The sequence below is a fragment of the Fundulus heteroclitus genome, chromosome 9 (assembly GCF_011125445.2).
Source record: "Fundulus heteroclitus isolate FHET01 chromosome 9, MU-UCD_Fhet_4.1, whole genome shotgun sequence".
NCBI lineage: Eukaryota > Metazoa > Chordata > Actinopteri > Cyprinodontiformes > Fundulidae > Fundulus > Fundulus heteroclitus.
Genome location: NC_046369.1, coordinates 8,928,363 through 8,949,187, shown reverse-complemented (window position 1 = coordinate 8,949,187; position 20,825 = coordinate 8,928,363). Strand labels below are relative to the sequence as shown.

At 40.5% G+C, this 20,825-nt stretch overlaps 1 protein-coding gene and 1 long non-coding RNA gene across 4 annotated transcripts; one reads left to right on the top strand and one right to left on the bottom strand.

Annotated features, from left to right (window-relative positions):
• Nucleotides 1–1,663: 1,663 nt before the first annotated feature.
• On the bottom strand, nt 1,664–3,660 carry LOC118564129. Its single transcript, XR_004931659.1, has 2 exons — nt 3,541–3,660; nt 1,664–1,989 (listed from the first exon to the last, which is right to left on the bottom strand). It is a non-coding gene; the product is annotated as an uncharacterized LOC118564129 (long non-coding RNA).
• lhx9 (LIM homeobox 9) lies at nt 1,766–12,513 on the top strand. Of its 3 annotated transcripts, none has more exons than XM_012853606.3 (5): nt 1,766–1,968; nt 2,677–2,879; nt 3,667–4,025; nt 7,908–8,110; nt 11,289–12,513. In XM_012853606.3, the coding sequence occupies exons 1-5, from the start codon at nt 1,789–1,791 to the stop codon at nt 11,343–11,345; spliced, it is 1,002 nt and encodes a 333-aa protein (XP_012709060.2). In that variant the 5' UTR covers nt 1,766–1,788; the 3' UTR covers nt 11,346–12,513. The 3 variants fall into 3 exon arrangements, with proteins under 3 accessions (XP_012709060.2, XP_012709058.2, XP_021166842.1); XM_012853604.3 differs by lacking the exon at nt 11,289–12,513 and adding an exon at nt 8,648–10,817 and having other exon boundaries at nt 3,670–4,025; XM_021311167.2 differs by lacking the exon at nt 11,289–12,513 and adding an exon at nt 8,648–10,817.
• Nucleotides 12,514–20,825: the final 8,312 nt, after the last annotated feature.

Here is a 20,825-nt window from a genome sequence, read left to right as displayed (position 1 = left end):
GAAAAGGCATTAAAAAGGATTGTTTGAGAAAAACCTCGCTTTTCAGGTGTATAAGGCATTATAACACTCAGAGGTATTACATAAATATATAGGGCACCAAAACTGTCCACATCCCAGGGCCCTACTTCCTCCTAAATCCGGCCCTGGGTAGTTTTCACCCCCCTCGGGCCCTCCAGCTGGAAGCCTCCCAATCTGGCCCCTCTTCTTGTTTTTTTTAATTTTATATAAATCAGCTTTCAAACCCTTTAAAGGTGACACTGATCTTATAGCTCCACAGTGACCTACAATAAATGCAATATTTTATGGAATCCCATGCAATCTTTTTGAAAAAAATGTAAAATATATTAAATAAGTCAGATCAAGTCTACAGTGGTAAACAATGTTTTTGCCCTCCTGCAAGAGACAAAAATCTGTAGACGAGCTTTTAATTCCTGCAGAAATTGTGGCGTTAGATGGGAGGGAGGCTGAGATTTGCAGTGCATGACTTCCACAGGTATGCATATGCTAATGTGCTCAGCACAGGTCTACTGTGGCAGGACAAAATGTACTTATTTTCATAAAGAAATCTGAGTTTTTCATGAAATGGGAATGGAGAGTTGACTTTGGTCTGCTCAAATGTATGATATTCATCCTCATTATCCCTTTTTGCTGTGCATAAACCCTCAATTGCGCTTTTTTTATTCCAAGCCAAAATCCTAATTCTATTATTTCAATATTGTTTAATGCAACCTGTCCCCGCCTTGTAGGCTGTCACTGCTCACTGCCCCGCCCCAGCTGTACAGCAGGAACACACGTAAAAAGATTTACTATGGGGTTTTTTTCAGGGCAGAAAAAAAAAACGCATGAGTTCAGTCAAAATAACAAGTGATTTCCGAATGAAACGGTCCTTTAACGCCACATAACAGGACGTTTTTGTTATATATATATTTTTTTAAAATACTTGAAAAATGTATGCATTTTCCCTAAATTTTGGATGCATATAGCCTATACCTGGTTACACGAATAACGTGGATGTAAAATAATTTAATATAATAGAATACAGCAACTGATTAATTTCGTTTTTTTCAGCCGCGTGTTTCCAAAAGGGAGGGTCAGGCAATGACGAGAGGATAAAGTGGTGTTTTTTGATGAAATAGTGACAGCTCTTTGTTGGTGAATAGAAAATCAGTGGTGATGCTGGGAGAGAGAGAGAGGGAGAGAGAGGGAGAGAGAGAGGGAGAGAGAAGGACTCCTCCTACCAAATTATTCAGACTGGGCCGGCTCAGCTCTGCTCGCTTCACAAATACAACACGGTTCTCAAATCCAGGCAGTCCCAACCTGACCTCCAAGCACCGAGGAACCCCCTCCCTTCCTCCTGCAGCACAAAAAGAAGCAACCAAAAAAAACTTTGTGGCATTATTTTTATTTTTATTTTCCCGACGACTGTTCACACTGTAGCCCCCCCTCCTCCTCCCCTGGTCCCTCTCCACCTCAGCTTCCACACCGTTTTGTCGCATCATTTGGACTATATACTTTTTTTTCTCCTTCTTTTGCTGGATGAGACGCATTCACGGGAAAGCAGGAATTCAGCGCCTCTCCTCCTGTCCCACCCATGCTGTAGTTTTTTTCTCCCCCTGCTTTCAGCCGAGGAGGTGATCTGAATCACCAGGGTTGTTTTTTTTTTCTTTTCTTCCTGTTTTGTGTTTTGTGTAGAGCCCACTCGGATGCGCTGAGAAAATTCAAAATAAGCAGAAAGAGAGGAGGGGGAAAAAAAAGGAGGAAACGGAGCGCAGCGCAGAGGCACGGTATATGGAAGTTGTGAGCTGCAAAACAGAGGCGAGCAGTTGCACGTTGTGTCCAGGACCGGGAGCCATGCTTTTCCACGGGATCTCCGGGGATCACATCCAAGGAATCATGGAGGAAATGGAGAGGAGGACGAAGACGGAGTCGCGCCTGGCGAAGGGCATGCAGCTCAACGGCAGGGAGTCGGTAAGGAGCGCACAGATGGTGCTGAAAGTCACAAAATCTCCGGTTAAGTCAGACAAAGCCTATCATTTACGTCTTTTTTCAGCTGAATAGAAAATATAATGTTGCTATTTTGAAATAAAACGTAAGAGTCTATTTTGAAAAAAAATAGTATGTATGTATTTTATTATCGACATGTGAAAGAGTTCGTCTAAAAATGTGAATAAAGACAAAAACATTTTTTTTATAAATATACAGAAATAATTCTGTAATACATTATTATTATTATTGTTAATTGTTAATTATTATTATTATTATTATTATTATTATTATTATTATTATTATTAGTAGTAGTAGTAGTAGTAGTAGTAGTATGTTAAACTAAAAGGTAGATTTTTGTATTAAATTCATTAGATATAACAAGTCAGTGAACGAAATAAAAAAGCAGCACAAATTAATTCCCTTCTGATAACTGATAAAATTTTATTTAGATTTTTTTTGTCTGTCTAATTGTATTTCTGCTTTGAGATTTAACAATATGTTTATAGAAAAACTATATAAATTAAAAAAATAAAAATAAAGGGGGTATACAGGTATATATATATATATATATATATATATATATATATATATATATATATATATATATATATATATATATATATATATATATATATATATATATAAATAAATAAGGCTTTCCCCCTTTCACGCCTTGGTTCTGTCCCCCAGACCATGACCTCCATGAGCCCGGAGAAGCCTGCCTTGTGCGCCGGCTGCGGTGGCAAGATCTCGGACAGATACTACCTCCTGGCCGTGGACAAACAGTGGCACCTGCGGTGCCTTAAATGCTGTGAATGTAAGCTGGCGCTGGAGTCGGAGCTGACGTGCTTTGCCAAGGATGGGAGTATATACTGCAAGGAGGATTACTACAGGTAAGGATGACTTGGATATATATGTGCCCTCGTTTAAATGTTAAACTCTTAAAGAACGAGCATGTCAGTATAAGCTCTGGTCCAGTAAGCTGCTTCAGGCCCCATTCTTTCACACTAACATCATAACAGCGATCCTGGAAACACGTTCTGATACTAAAATTCGAGTTTATTCGACATTGGCAGAGGCAGGAATGCTCTGACTGTATAATGTTAACCACATGGACATGAACGCATGAGTCACCCTCTCCTTTTCCCTGAGCCTTTCGCTCGTTTGGACCTTTATACGCCGTCGTTCAGTTTTAAAGTAACTCGTTTGTGGCTTTTGTCTGGGCGCTGCTGCGCTTTCCCCACATTTTCACATTGAAAGAAAACAGCCACGCGCGCTGGACGTATAACGCAATCTAAAATAAAATAAAAAATAAATGCATAAACAGCACTCCTGTTTTATTATAGTATCATATATAATGTTAATTGTTTGTGATGTAGCTACGGTGGAATAATTGGAGTTACGTTTTTTCCCCCTATATTTAGAAGAGAAATTGTTCAAACACACGCGCACTGGCTCAGTTACAGGCCAGATGTGGCCATTAGCGACATCAAAGTGCGGGTCTAATCGAGCATACATTAAGACTGAGTCACGCACGCGCGCCTTTCAGCTCACCTGAACACCGCACGCGCCCATTTTTAAGCCAGTGTCAGGTCAGCAACGCTGCAGAAAACGCGCACATTTCATTGCCGTTTTTTTTTTTCAATGCACGCGGATCTCTTGACGATGCGTCTGTTCCAGAAGGTTCTCCGTGCAGAGGTGCGCGCGCTGCCACCTCGGGATATCCGCCTCGGAGATGGTGATGCGAGCGCGCGACTCCGTGTACCACCTGAGCTGCTTCACGTGCACCACGTGCAACAAGACCCTGACCACGGGCGACCACTTCGGCATGAAGGACAGCCTGGTGTACTGCAGGCTCCACTTCGAGACGCTGGTGCAGGGCCCGGACTACCATCCGCAGCTCAACTTCGCCGAGCTGGCGGCCAAGGGCGGCGGCCTCGCCCTGCCCTACTTCAACGGCACCGGGACGACACAGAAGGGAAGGCCGCGCAAGAGGAAGAGCCCGGCCATGGGGATAGACATACCCAGCTACAACACAGGTGAGTGGTGTAGGGGGTGGGGCCTCATACTGTCACACACTGTGGGTTTTAATTATTAGTATTTTTTACAATCCGGGTCTAAATTAACGATTTGACCTTAAAAGGTTGTCTATAGTAAGACGAATCAGCTCCGTGGAATATCTGTAGAGCAGTTTCTGTGGCGGCCTACATTTTAAAAGCCCTCCTGAGCCGATGGAAGGTTAACTTTGAAAGCTTTCGCAGCAATTTGTCAAAACAAGACGCTCTCTTTGGGGACGCTTGCTTTGTTTCCCTCCGTTCAGCTCCTTTACAGTCAGAATTAGAATAAATAAACACACGAATAAATACGAAATGACGAATTTTAGATGATTTTTTTTTGGCATTTTGTTTAAATTTATTCCAGAAAGGTTAACCCTGCTTCCGTTACGCATAACATCCTCCGTTTTCTATTCTGATTGATTTCCTCCCACTCCGCATTGAGACCTTTTTCACGGCTTTTAAAAATGAATACGTGCATTTTATAGGCCTCTTCTTTTATGTTAATATATTTTTTAACATTGTCTAGGGCCAGTTGAGCCGCTGTCCCCTGTTGACGCGTTTTTGTCTGCACCTTTTTCCACGTTACGCAGAGAAGCCCATGATCGAAACTAAGTCCACCTGCTCGTCGATTTCAATCAAAATAAAATTAGGTCATCTTGACCTTACTTGGTTGGAGGAAGGGGGGTGCTAACTGTTATACTAGTTTGTTTTCCAAAATTATAAGCCGTGTCCTCGCTGCGTAAACTTGCGTTAAATCTACTCTTTTCGTCTGAAATCTTTCTTTTCAGTCGCTTGAATGTTAGGAGCTCGACCCCCCGTAACCTTCCCCGCGGCGTCCCCATTTTGTTGTCGCTTTCCTCGAATTAGTGCGCGGTTGAGAAAGTTTGTCATTGTGCGCCGAGTCTCCCCCGTTCCCCGCTGAATGGAACAGGGGGAGGAATAGGGGTAATCTGCGCGTTAATTGTTCGCCGTTAATTGAAGGTGACGTTGGAATCCCTGGCCTCCCGTGTGGTGGCCAGCGCGGTTCTCAGGGACAGAGCAGCTCCGCGCACATGGGGCCTGCAGCAGGGAGAGGCACAGCACTGCGCCGACCGAGCCGCGCTCGACAGAAACAGCTTTCCGTTCCTAAATACGAGTGCGAAGGATTATGCAAATCCTAAATTTCCCACTGTTGCGCTTTTAGGAAGAAGGATAACTATTGCGATGTGTTTGTCACTCCAGAATCCAGTCGCTACAGGTAACCCCCTCCCCCCCCAAAAAACAAAAAACAAAAAAAAAAAACACTGACAGGCAATTGTAAATCCTACAGCTAAACTAAATGATGTGCGTATTAATTCATTAAGCTCCAGAGGCAGTAAAGGCCCCTGGGAACATTAGGTATCTCACATGGGACTCTTTAATAGAACAACATTATCAATTATATATATATATATATATATATATATATATATATATATATATATATATATATATATATATATATATAATTTACATAACTAATGCTTCCATTCCATGTGAACAAAGTGAACTCATAGTATACATATATATATATATATATATATATATATATATAATATGTATGTGTGTGTATGTGTATATATATATAAATAGACATCAATATATCTTTCATTTATAAAGATCATATATATATATAAATACATCATATATATCCATTTTGTGAATTAAGTATGTCATATATATATATATTATATATACATATATATATAATCTATATATGGTTGTAATATCTATATTATATATATGTATATATATATTAGATATATATTATATGTATGTATGTGTGTGTGTGTGTGTGTTTATAAATATATAAGAATTCACACTGCTGTATCTGGCATATTTACTCTTTATTTCTATTTTTTCATTTGAACCGATTGACTATATGTTCCCCCCTACTGTATCATACTGTTCTTTTCAATAGGCCGCCAGGTCCACTGTTGGTCTTATAATAATAATAGTGATAATAAATCTACATATTGTGTTATCCTATTGGTCGACAGCGTTAAAGTGCAATTGAGTCCCAGCAGGTGAAGAGTTAAATTCAAAAGAAATAAACAGCAGGGGAAGATAATATAGATAGCATAGCCCTCGGTTTAATGCTGTCCACGTTGCATCATTACCAGGCAGCACAGACACAGAAAAGGTCCCAGTGGGAATATGTCATGTCACCTGGGACTCATGTAGAGAATAGAATTGATTTAACTGGTGTATTATAAAATATGTTTTTTTTCTTCAAGTTTAAGATATTTATTTACTGCTATGTGACTTTTTCAAGATAATAATAGTAAAGAAATAAATAATTGTATCGTTTATAGACGCTTCAGGTGAAACTGTGAAACAAAGCTATCCAGCTGCACCGGTAGAAATATTCAGCCCCCCCCCCCTTCCTTCCTTTTTGACTCTGCCATTTTGAACAGACTCAGTGAACATGTCCCATTACTGTCTCACACTGCTCCTGTTAATACACCAACATGTCAGATCCACACACTCACATCGCTGACAAATTGGAAGAGGTTTCGTCTGAGGGTTTGTTTGTGCTTCAGTAGGAACATCCATGCATGTTTTCACCAGGGGAAAGGTGTGGGCCCTGCGTGGATTCCCCACCGCTCCGCGAACGCGTTGCTCTCATATGCATATGGAGACCCCTAGTGGGTGATGCCGAGAGAAACACCGTCCGGTGAGGACTGGAGCAGGGAAGCTCGCAGCCGCGCGTTCATCACGCATTAAAACACCAAATAAGAAGTTATTCTGCGCGAAAGAGCAGTTTTCACACACGTATTTCACAGCACTGCGCAAAAATCAATGTCTTGTATAATTAGGCTGCTAGAGTGTTTGTTCTCAGGATGATGATGCGTTTAAATATTTCAATAAAAAAATACTTATTAGCTTTTCTAATAAACAAACAAAGACACAAGAAACATCAACTCATCTTCTCATCAGATTAAAGGGCCAGTGTTGTTTGCACAAGCGATCTCACTTTTTGCAGCAAAGTGATACATTTACATGACATGCATTGGTTTAAAAAGACAAAACTTTGTTAACTTTAAAAAAAGAAGAAGAAATAAAATAAAATAAAGCTTCTATTTCACACAAGGGAGACGTGATCTGCTTATCGGGTATCAGAAAGTTTCTGCAACGGTTAAACAACTTTATGAAACGCTGCAGTCCGGTTCTCTCTGTCATGTTGATAAATGCCGGAGCGTCCGTGGAGCGTTTAGCCGAGCATGCATCCATTTAGTGAATCCATTTCAGGTGTTTTACTCTTAAAGCCGCTGACAAACGAGGCCCATTAGGCCTATTAGTCCCCACAAACACAGGCAGACAGCATTTAGCCTGCTCCAAGAGTAACTGTAAGATTTTACCAAACCGTTGTCCTCTGGCTGGTTTTCAACATGCTAACTTTTTATGTAGGTTGCATCTGCACTGCACAGTTGGATTAATACGTCTTCTAGCCATCAGTGTCTCATATCTCAGTCATAAATTGTAAAATAATCCAGATTATTTAATTGTGTCATACAGTACACAACAAATGAGTGAACAAACATTTCAAGCAATAATGAACGATCCTGATGCACTTGATTCATTTTGAGCAAAGAAAACGATTCTGACTGTAACAGTGTGTTTGTTTGTGAACCTTCAGTTTCAGCTTTTCCAAATTTATTTCACCATCTGGAGCCAAATTAAGTTATCGAGAGCAAGTTAAATTATTTTTTTTTTATCTTTCGTCTAATAGCAAAGAAAATATTGCACTTAAATACGTTTTTTTCCATTTTAGTCTCCAAATTTTAGTCCAATTTTTCCGACTGCGATCCAACGCCTGTGTTCTGCTCCCGGTCCTTTGTGCAGGCTGCAACGAGAACGACGCCGACCACTTGGACCGAGACCAGCAGGCCTACGCTCCGACGCAGAAGACCAAACGCATGCGGACCTCCTTTAAGCACCATCAGCTCCGGACAATGAAATCCTACTTTGCCATCAACCACAACCCGGACGCCAAGGACTTAAAGCAGCTGGCCCAGAAAACAGGCCTCACTAAGAGAGTTCTGCAGGTAAGCAGCCATTCCTCTTTACTCACACCGAGTGTTTGCATCCCTCTTCTCCCCCATCCCCCTTTGTTTCTCACCATCAATTTCATCTTTTTTTTTTTTTTTTTTTTAAGTTTTGCTTTGTTTTGTTGGTTCATGTAGTTATTAGATGTATATCCAGGGGCCTTTACTTGAAATTTGTTAACCGTTAAATGCTAGTCTTTCAAGACAATTGAAAAGTAGCAATAAAGTATGAAAAGGAAAGCTAAACACTGTTATATTACTGAGAGTGCATATTTTCTCTATATCTACTGCTCTCGCATTGAAAAAAAAAATAGGAGTAGGATTTTGATCCCATAACAGTTCAAAATAATGTATGAAACTGATCATAATATAAGATTTATCTACCTAAAGAGAAGGGAAGCTGCAGTAAAACCTGTCATAATTTGATATGTAATGATTTGGTGCTTTCTTTTTTTTTTTTTTTTTTTTTTTGTTAAAAAACAACAACAATTATACTTAAACGCAAAAAGTAAAAGCCACACTGGGATTGGTTTGCAGGTTTGGTTCCAAAACGCAAGAGCCAAATTCAGAAGGAACGTTTTGCGACAGGAGAATGGAGGTGTTGATAAGGCTGATGGCACCTCACTCCCTCCGCCCTCATCCGACAGTGGGGCCCTGACCCCCCCCTCCAGCGCGGCCACACTAACAGACCTGACAAACCCCTCTATCACTGTAGTGACCTCCGTCACCTCTAGTTTGGACAGCCATGATTCGGGGAGCCCTTCGCAAACTACCTTGACGAACCTTTTCTAACGAGCTATCTCTATCAGACTGATTGTTACTTTAACTGAGTTTTTTTTTTTTTTTTTGCTCTTTTTTGGACTTTATTTTAGTTTCTTTCTTCAAGTTACATTTATTTTTGTAAATGACACCTTTAAAACGAAGCAGAGACAGCTCCTGGGAAGAGACGGTGCTGTACTGTGCACACAAACAGGAGCAACAACGGCAACAACAGCAGCGACCACTTAGGAGATTACTCTAATGTGTAGCATTTCAAGCTGCAAAGATTGACTTTTGGATTCTTGGACTAATTTGGAGTTAAAGAGATTGGAAAATTGTCTTGGATTGCAGATTTTATTCGGGGTTGGGGGGAGAAACAAACTTCAAACCTGGCTGGAAATTTAGACTCTGTCTGATTTGACTTAATTTGTGTATTTGTAGTAAAATATGTTTGAAACTCGCCCTCCCTAATTTATGGTTAATTGGTAAAATAAAAAAAAGAATAGTGCCAGAAATATGTATATGTATGCACTGTGTCCACACTATCCAGATATTTTGATTTCTTTGGTTCTGCGCTGAAAGAATTTGGAAAAACTGTCGAATGTTCTGTACATGGGTAACTCCAGAAAACAGGCTTTAATTAATACCGAATGTTTTCAGTCCGGAAAGGCCGACTTTGATGGAATCAGACGTCGGCGACCTGACAGAAGCTACATGTAAACGCATCTAAATTGACATTTTTAAAGCACCTAGACGGCCGGCAGACACACGCTGAAACCACACGCAGGCGTTTCGCTCATGAATCCAGAAGCAGATCCCACACTCTGAGCAACGGTAGCTGTTCAACGCATCCATTTGGCAGAAACTAATGGGTTTAGGGAGAAAAGGAAATTCAGAGCAGTTCTAATCACTCGTCTTTATGACTGAGCGCTTTTTGCTTTTGGGACCTGTGGCTCTCATGGATCTAATGGACAAAGCCCGGTAAACATATCCACAGACCCACCGCTAAACTCAGTTGCACAGTCACAACATACTGCCCAGAGAAAAGTGCATTATTGTCCTTATCATGTTGCTCAGGGTAATGACGTGATTTTAAATGTAAAATAATAAAAAAAAAGAAAAAAAAAAGAGTCAGGGGCTGAGAAATTAAGTGGTTGCGACGTTGCAGACTAGATTTTAGGAGCTGACCCAACCAGTCAAAACATCTGAGCTCAGATGGGTGGAGTCGCGTCACGCAGCCAGTGGGAAATCATCGTCCATGTGTTCTCCTGTTTGGCCACATTCACACTTTCTGTACTGACACTTGCCACTGAACAGACCAAAAATAATAATAATAATTTCATGAAACAAACACACACAACCCCCCCCCCCCCTACAACCAGTTTCTTTTGGCTGACAGACGGAGGGAGCAAACCTTCAGATTTCATTGTGAGCGTCACAGTTTGTTCTCCCGCAGAACAAAGTGGCGCTCTTGATCTACTTCATGAAGTAGACGCCTAACTCAGTTCTACGATGTGCCTTAATGCTATAACTTGGGAGAGAGTTTGTGAAATTCAGGATCTATGTGTTCTTTGTTAACTGACTCACATCCTTTTTGGCGCCTCACTAGTTTTGTACTGTTTTGCATCTTATTTCCGAAGATCTTTTTATGGTGTATCCTGTTTTAAAAGAGGAAGAAAAAAAAAAAAAGTGGGCGGGAGGGCGGGGCAGCGATGTCATAGAAAGCATTTGTGCACTCTTTCAGATATAGTTGGGTAATCCAAGAACCTTATATATTGATCTTCGTGTTAATAGTTGAGTACAGTAAGTGTTCTATCAAGATTGTCCATGTTTCCCTGTTTCTTGATAAAGATGGTGTATAGAAACTATTTCCCCTTAAATATTTATGGACCAAACGGTTGTTATATATCTTATTAAATTTGTGTGAATAAAAATACTTTGCTTTAAACGGGTTTTATTTTTCATTTACACTTGCCCATGTTTTTGTGTTCCTTCTCGAATGCAAGTTTATCACATCAGCAAATGCAAGAGAGAGAGAGAGAGAGAGAGAGAGAGAGAGAGAGAGCATTCAGTTATCAACTACAAGCTAAACGTCTTCATTCTTTGCTTCCATTTTTTTATTTCTATTCCCTAATTTATGATGTTTATGGTTTTTCAACGTAATGCCCCATGGATTTGCATCTAAGCCCTGCAGTCAGAAACATTGAAATTGCTTTTTAATGCATGAACATGGCTTTAAATTTGAAATAAAAGGAATGCTGCAAAGCACATATTGATTTCTATATCGATATGCATACGTCGTATATATTCATGCATACAGTATTGGTAAATCTAAAAAGTGAAGTGAGAGTAAAATGCAGACCGCGTAAAGCCAGGTTGCTCTGTAGTTAATATATTCTTACTCTATCGTTTCTTTCAGGGAGAACAAATCTTGGGGCATTACAGCCATACATCCCGACGTTTGAAAATTCCCTAAAGTATTAAGAGAAGGGGAAAACTTTGATGGGAATTCCTCACCATTGAAGACAAAGACAATTTTAGGATCAGATGATAGCAAATCGAGAACAAATAAAACAACCAACATAAAAAAAAAAAAACAACAACTTGTGTCAGATGCAAATGTACAACAGATTTTTTTTTTTTTTTGTCTTTTAAAGAGCAAAATGTCTGAATGCATCAGCAGAAGAGACCAACGGTGTATGATATGTATGCTATCAGTGTGTAAAACTAAAGATTTCTGTTTTGGAGTAGAAAATGTGACATGTTTTATGTGATATAGTTGAAAAAAAAAATAACTCACAGAAAGAAAGGATGAGATTGAAGGACACTTAACATGGTAACACACACACACACTGACACACACACACACACGCTGCTGCCCTCCCCCTGCACTCCATCCAAGATTCAGTTTGCAAAATAGAAGTTTTCTTTTGTCACAAGTGTCATTTTGTAAAACACATGGCCTCCTCGAGACTCGGCAGCAGGATGCCCATCAAATATGATGAGTGTATGAAGAGGACTGCAGAGCTGGAGCTTTGCCATCTGGCTGTGCCGAGGGAAGGAAGTATAAAAAAGAGAGAGAGAGGGAGGGAGAGAGACAAAGCGGATAAAGAAGAGATCCTCGTTTTTGCATGCACCTCATCATCTTGTTAACATTTTCCTCGAGGTTGTGTATAATTTCCTTTGATCCGCTGTATGATTTATCGTTTGCAACAATGAAGCACATGAATTACATACCTCACGACCAGACGGCAGACAGGCACCATCGCCTCCTGCTCATTTGTTCTCGACGTTCAGCTTCTACTACTGTAAAGGGTGAAAAATGCATTCTTTGGTTTCTCTTAGCTCCTAATTGTGGTGATTTGTGAAAGCAGTATATCTCTAGTGAGTCTCGGGTAACGTTCCTGAATATTTTTTTGGTTCTGTTTTCCTGAGATTCCTCGCCGGTTACGTTTCTTCTCAGCGTCGCTTTAGCTTAAAGCTGTTTGAATTATGAGTCACGCGGTTTGCAGAAATAATTGTTTTGGTTTTTCTTTTTGTAATAAAGGTAAAAAAAAAAAAAAAAAGCACTTTGTTTTCAGCATGATACACGATGTACAGTAAATGGACAGGTGCATCCCAATAAATTAGAATATCATTGAAAATTTGTTTTATTTCGGTGGTTTAAGTGGAAAAAGCTGCACTCATAGGTGACATTCGGTGCACAGCCTGTGGTCATGTACGCCAAGCTGCTTTCTCGTAGCTTTGATAATTCAGGCTTACAGCTAAACCAAAAAAAAAAAAATCTGTTTCTTAGAAAATGTGAGTATTACACCAGTGTAACAAGAAAAAAAGAGAATTTAAAACTTAAAATACTATGACAATGTAATGGCCTATACAAGACTTTACCGTCCAGTTGTCCAGCAGTCAGTTTTAAACATCCTCCACCAAGAGGGAAAAGCCATAAAAAGTATTTGATAAAGAAGCTGGGTGTTGACAGACGGGTGTGTGCATGCTTTTAACGGAAAATTAAGCGGAAGGAAAAAGTATAAAGTGTATTCAAGAGTTGTACATAAATCACTAAAGCCTGGACCGCAGCTGGAGTCGCTGCATGCAGGACGCGAGCCACTGCTGTCACATGACTCAACCAGAAAGCGTCCATTCCTGGGTTTAGGAGGAGAAGACCTGGACTGTTGCTCCGAGATCTAAAGCGGCGTATTCAGGTGAAAGCAAATGTTGCTTTTCGTTTGGAAATCAAGGTCCCAGGGTCTGGAGGAAGAGCCGAAAGGCAATCCAAGTTGCTCGAGGCCCAGTGTGAAGTTGCAAGACCTGGTGATGACGCTGCAGACCAGCTGAAGCAAGCTGGACGTCCACTGGCTGCACGCCACGCCGCATTGATGTGGTGAAGCACTGAGTGCATGTACACTATGCTGCGCACGGACATACTGTACAGCAGGTGGACATTTCTCTTCGTTTTTTATTGCTCTTATGTAATATTCCAATTTTCTGAAAAAAATGAATTTTGAATTTTCATCATCCGTAACCATAATCATCCAAATAAACAGAGACATTTACCTGAAGTGTATTGGTCTGAGTGTTAAAATGAGGTTCACTTATTCAAACGCCATGAGTGAAACGGACTTTCTGCAGGTATTCTAATTTACAGAGATGCATCTGAACGTGGAAAATGGGAGGTTTGGGGGTGTGTGACACAAACGCTGGGTTTGCACACCAAATAAACGAGGTGTCAGTAAGAAAGAACGGAATAAAAGAGAGAAAGCCGAAGCCAGCTCAATAAAGCAGGCCGGATTCCAACAATGTGGGGAAACGCTTCAGTCAGTCCGAGAGGAAAGCTCAGCCGTCGGGGGAGCCTGAGCGCTGTGGCAGCAGGGCTTGTGTTGCTGGGGTCTGACGGGAGGAAGGTGGGCAGGTTTGACACCACACAGCTACGGGAAACCCAGATGGAAGCAGAAACACAAACAAACACAGCCAGCCCCTGCTCGGGGTTTGGAGCCGCCGCATGGAAATTCTGGACAACGTCATGACTCCACGCTGGCAAGCTTTTCAGAGCTTTGCTTCTCACTGGAATGTGTTTTATCTGCAACGCTTTTAGAGGCTGGCCTTCAGGATCGACCTCTGTCTTGTCAGAGGGGTTGGCGCCCTGCTGTCCAAGTATTTTTTTAATAAAAAAAAAAAAAAAAAAAAGAAGAAGCTATATTTGAACTCCATGTGTTCTGGTGCATTAACCTAAATGAGTAAATAACTTGAGATGTTTGACTAACACAGGCTTAAATCTAACTCCGAGACATGCACGGCTTTGTGCCGAGCAGCAACAGGTAAGGAAAGGAGTCCTTCTGCTGACTGACATCCTCCTCCTGCTCTCATCTCCTCTTCATGTTGCAGTAAAATGACAGCTGTGTACTCTGACTAAAACAATGCTGACAAGCCAGCGCAGTGTCTGTCACACAAAGAGTTGGTTCATAAATCTCCACTGATCCTGACAAATGTGGCAGATAAAAGGAAACAGGATAAACTTCCCTAAATGCCACTTTGGCTTAAATTAGTCTAAGAAGATGGTGGGCGTCATAGTTAAACATGTTCATGGTTTTAAACGTGTTCACAGACAAAAAAAAAGTGAATTAGTGAAGGATTTCTAAAGCTAGATCCCATTTCCTTGGTCCGGGGTCTGTGACTTTCCACCTTCTATTATGGCTTGTAATAACTTGCTAGGAATGATAAAGAACCAACTACTGTTTTAAAATATAGATATAATAAGAAATCCAGGTTTGAAATAAAAATCTCATGTAATAATTGCAATAGGTTCTCATTAAAGTCTATAGGTTGAAAACTATGTGCTTTTTTTAAACATACTATTCCTTGTTATGTTTTGCTCTATTTTAAAACGTAAAATTATAACTCAAAGGTGGTTCTTAAAAAATGATATTTCTGTAGATATTTGAAAATGTATGTTTTTCGAAATGTTATGTCACATTTGGAACTCCAAACGAGTTTTGTTTACATGGACTGACGGCAAAAAAAATATTGTTTGGGTTGCAGAAGTTGCAGAGCCTCGATCTTGGGTTACCTCTTCCTGCATCCCTTTGCATTTCTTTGAGATTGTGGTTAAAATGCTGCACTGTTAAATGGGATCCTCCTTCTTTAAGATGATTACAGGTTATCAGTCTTCATTGTTTCCAATACGTGACCTTATGAAGATCTAATACATCCATTAATGCTGTAGGAAGTGTTTCACTCTACAGATGGTGTTTTCTGTTTACCAGCACACAGTTTTTTAATGTTGGCCCAAAAGTTCAGTTTTGGTGCCATCTGTCCGAAGGCTTGTGGATGGACAAGGCTTCTTACGGTTTTCCTTCCACGATGGCTTTCTTTCTGTTGTTCTTCCTTAAAGGCCAGATTTAGAAATCGCATAGTTCCCATTGACCTGTTGGGCGATTCATTGGTTTAACGCCCAGCTTGTCCATCTCGGTGGCGGCCATGTTTTGGTAGGTTTGCAGTTCAGTCGTACTCTTTCTATATTGTGATCAAGGATTTACCAGAACTGATCCGACCTGTCTGCTGTGGTCCTTGATCTTCATGATGCTGTTTCTCTAACCAACCTGAGGTCTTCACTGAACAGCTGCATTTACAGCCTACTAGGGTTTAATTACTCACTTTACAAGTTAGCTCTTAGTTGTTTTATTTTCTATTTTATTTATCAAATTAAAGGAGGTTGAATACACACACGCATGCCAACGTGTTTGGATTTTGGTTCATTAAAAGTGTTGAAAATCATGTATTGTTTTCAGCTATGCACTACATTTTGTTGGTGTACTACATGCTGCATAATCCCAATAAAAATAAACTGAATTTTGTGGTTGTAATGTGACAAAATGGGGAAATGGAAGAGATGAGTGAAGAGACAGCCCCAGCAATTTATTAAATATTCCTAATAAAACGGGGACCGCGTTATTTTCAGGGTCATCCACCGAAGAATTGTACTTCTGCACACATCAGAGGCCCGACAGCCGCAGAGTGGCAGGCGACAGAGGCAAAGCAAAGTATGGGATGATCACTGAGGCATGGGTCACATCCACGGTTTACATGTTGCTCTGATGGTGTCGTTCCTGTTGTCACTGGTTCTAAGCATATATACACGCACGTGTGTGTGTGTGTGTGTGTGTGTGTGTGTGTGTGTGTGTGTGTGTGTGTGTGTGTGTGAGAGATATTCTGCCAGTTCCGCCTCAGTTCACTCCCTTCCCAATGCTAGGCGCCCATTTAACCTCACCTCACACACCAACCAGCCCGCTAACCCAAACACACACGCGCAGACAGATGTCAGAGGGGTGACGATGTGAATGAGACACAGCCTGACTGCTCAATGTGTGTGTGTGTGTGTGTGTGTGTGTGTGTGTGTGTGTGTGTGTGAGTGTGTGTGTGTGTGTGAAACAGGCCCTCTGGATGATGCAAAGCAGGTGGAAAGATCCAAAGGAGACAGAAAGTATCCTACGAAATTCTTCTTTATTTTTATTTTTCTACATGAAGCTGTAATGAAAGCGCTGAAGCGGTCTCCTGCAGACCGGATTCCACGAGACGATCCAAACAGGAAACAATATGCAGGATTTGTCCTTCACATTATCTCACACTTCCTCTCCTGTGCCTCATTTACGCGGTGCTCTCCGAGTGCCGTAAATCCTTCATTGCTCTGTTGTGCTGTTATTCTATATTTACATCTATTTGTTATTTGACGGCTCGCATCCAGACAACCTTGAGATTTCCGCGATCAAGGCCGACGACGGCGGCTTTCGATTGCACTTTGAAGACAAAACAACATTAATTAGAGAGTAAAATGGAGATGGGAGCGTCACGTGAGGGTTTGCCTCCAAATTGGGGCTGGGTGTGTGCAAAGTGGGACGACGTTTCACACACATCTCCAGGTGTGATACCCCCCACCCTCGCTTGCCTCGCTGCTGCCGCTGTGATGGCTGTGCCATGTGAGGTGCATAAGCAGGAAGCTCGTCTGCATCGGCGCGGCGTGTTTCAGCGTGTGACAGGTCATCTTTGTACCGGCGGAGTGTAACCTCTCAGTTTCTGCTAAAGCTTCAGGATGCACGCAGGCTTCTCCCCCCTCCATCTGCTGGTCTCTATGAAGTCTGCACCTGATCACAGGAGCTTTGAGTGCAGCTTCTGTCTCTACCACACCGCAGACATACCTAACCCCTGAGCCTCATCATTAACAAACAGGAAAAGAAAATGACACAGGTGAAAACACCAACATCTTTTTTTTTTTTTTTGATTTTCGAGAGTGCTAAAATACGCTTTTGGTCTCTGGATGCAAGAAATGTTGGGATTTGCACGTTCAGTTGGAATGTTTGAGAAGAAAAACATGCTTAAACAAAGGTTTTGTTTGTGATATAGCTATTTACACTCTCTAATTTAATAAATCATTTATTGGAGCAACATAATCTAGAAAGAATCCACTTTTTTGAGCACATTGTTTACTTCAGGAGCTGCTTTGAAATAAAATCCTGTGTCCCACAGCTTTTGGCACTCCTTTGGACAAACTCATTTACCAATCATCTGTTGTAGCGTTGGAGAACTCAGCAGCAGGCGGGAGGCAGGCACCATCATACCGAAATAGTTATATTTAATGAAAAAAATGAGGAGAACTGAGGGAAATCAGTCAGGAGGAAACCTGTGAAACACAAGGATGCTATAAGAAATAAAAATGGTGCATGTCTGCCACTACAGGGAGATTTTCACATGACTTGCAGACTAAATTCCACACACAGAACAACACTTAATGATAACACACGTGGTTATTTACTCAAATTCCCAAATAATTCAGATTATTATTTCAGTTTTCCAACTCAAATAATAATATCATTGCTATTCACTGCTAAATTTCACATATATCCTACAGATATTATTTTTTCTTTTCTTTTTTCTCTTTATAAATAATGCAATGTATGGATCTTATTTGTATTTTTGTGTTAGTGAAGCACTGTTGCAAGTGTGGGATTATACGCCCTATTTAAAACTGGAATGTCTTCAGCAAGAACCTAATTTGGCACTAGTTTAACCAGGCATGCTGATTGGTCAGTTTATATATGTGTGAATACGTGATTGGTTTATTTGAAGCTTTTCTGCATTGTGCGTCTTATTTAAAAAATAACTGATGTGATGATTTGTAATGACTCTGAAAAAGGCCACAATAAAGTGTTGCTGAAGTTTTCATTGACCAGTTTCTTCATAAATAATGACATAAAACATTGTAAACTGATTCTACTTGGTTGCATGATGGACACATTTTATTTTGACGCTTTGCCAAACTGAATAAAGTTTTGTTCAAACCAATGTTTCCTGTCCTTAATTCTGCATTTAGGGATTCTGCTTCTGTTTTGTTGTCCCATTAAACCAACCAAAGGTCTCTTCCTTTATAACCTCCTGATTTCCTCTTTCTTGCAATAAAGCTGTCGTTGATTTCAAACATATGACTTTGATTTACATATTTTATTTGTGACACTGAGATTTTCTAATCCGTTCCTTGGCGTAACGATATGTGAGTTCATTACCTAAGATTCCCAAATGAGCTGGTATCTAAATAAACATCTAGCTCTAATTATCTCTTCCCCAAAAATGGAATAAAACCTCAAAATTCTAAATTTTTCTTCCTCGTTAATTTCAAGAAGGTATGTGCTGAAAATCTGAACACAAGATTATATGAGATGATCACATGAGATGAAACACAACATAAGGAATAAAATAAAACATCTATAGGAAAACAGAATTAAAGTAAAAGAATAATAAAATTAGTCTTTAAAGGAGATTTAAAATCATTCAGGGTGTTGGGCATCCTTACAATGTGTGGAAGATCCTTCCAAAAGCCATCTTTCCCTTGCAATGCCAGAATAACTGCTGTTAGTTGTGTCACAAAAATAATTAACGTAATGAAAGCCAAATTCAGGAATTACAAATGCAGCTGATGTTGTTTCAGATTCTGGCTGCGTTCAACAATCCATAATAAAATGTGAAAAACCTAGAGAAACTATCGCTGTACTTCTGGTACTTCTTTTTACTTTGGGTGAAGCCAACAAATTGCTTAACTGTAAAATAACCAGAGCCTTGAAATGCTGAAGGAGGTGATCACAGGAACAACAAAGTTTAGTTAACTAGATGTTCTGCAACCGAGGCAACAGAGCTGACTGCCTGACAATGACCCAGAAAGGAAGTAAACGTGGTAAAGGAAAAAAGTCGTGGGAGATAACGGATTAGAATAAACAGGGGAAAATACAGAAATGTGACTAAAGTATGGCGGATCCTCCGCCATACTTGAGAGTGGGAATAGATGGTTTGTCCACATATTTAGCCTTTTTAAGGCAGACCTACCTGGTGTGCTTGTTGCTGATAAATGTAATCTTAGACTGACTTCCGTTTCCTAGACTTAGGCTAACCACCAGCACCCTGTCACTCAGTACTTATTCAGGAAGTGGTTCAAATATTCTACTGAGAAATGGGTAATTTGATCACTTCTGGCAAATTTCATGTCCATGTGTTTTGTAAGCAGTAGTTAATCCTGCAGCATGTGCTGCTTTAATGCTTCTTAAGGAAAAACAAACTTTCAAATATACATTATTGACAACTACAGCTGTTTTGATTTAAAAATGTAATATTCCGCAAATAATTCAGTTAAATTTATCATTATAGCACCAAACAAATGTTGACTGTGGGCAGTTTGCAATACAAATAGACTCAGTTTATGCATAGAAATATAGAATTAATTCAATCTAATCTAATCCCATAGAAGAATTCAAAGTCTATTTCATCCAACCCGTTTAATACTATATATTAAACACTTCATTCAGGTTCAGTTTATCACATCATTTGGTAAAGACGTTTCCACCTAAGGAAACCCAGCCGTTTGCATCGGGTCACTGACTTTGACGCATTCGCTCCTCCTCAACGAACATGTGGTGACAGTGGAGAACTTATAGCATCAAGTAATTAACTTTGCACCAGTCCTTCATGCTGAACATGCATGCCATGACAGTGGAAAGGAAAACTCCTTTTTAACAGAAAGAAACCTTTAACAGAACCCGTCTGCGTGGTTCAGAAGGCTGAGACAACAAATAAAAAACATTAATCAAAGAGAACTTTCTGCGGTAAAGAAGATGTAAAGCGTTAATGGCAGCAATAGGTCCTTCAGTGGCTTCACCTGGGAGAGAAACACAGCTAAACAGATCTGGTATGTCTGTCTGCAAGCTTCCAGACAGGACATCCAGCGCACCTGTGCGCCGCCTCCCGCAGCACCTCAGTCAAGCTCATCATATGTGATGACGGTTGTACTGAAACAGTAATTTCCCTCTGGGATTATTAAAGTATTTCTGATTCTGATCACCTGTTTCTCTGCTTTCAAAAGACAGAAAGACAGCGACAGGTTACAGAAAGCTTCTAGCAAGTAATTATTCAGCGTTTCTTCATGCCTGTTTATCACGTTTTTTGACCATGGGTCCATTTTTTTGTTTTTACTGCCACACCAACCCCCTATCAGAGGTCTGGACCACGAGCTGGAATAGTGTCACAACCACAAGCCTCGCCAAGCCTCTTGGATCAGTTTTCCCATTTCTTCTCTGACTACCTGTGCATGACCCTAGCCAGTTCCTGGACTCTGGCTCTGATAGTGATACATCTGCAGTGGGTAACCAGCTCTGAGCGTCACCAGACCCAGCTTGCTTCTGCAGAGGACTCCTGTCTTTATTATTAAACCTTTAAATCACCAAATCGTGCCTGGTTTGAATATCTGGTATCCTGCTTGTCCGTTCCTTGACACCGTGAGCCAGAGTCCCACATTTTCAAACCATTTTTATCTCTTGAGATACGAGTTGAACCATTTCAGGGCAAAATTAGAAATTTATCTGAGCCTCCGTAGATACTGGCACGGAAGGTTTGTTCTTCTCAATGATATAACTGAGGTTGTTTA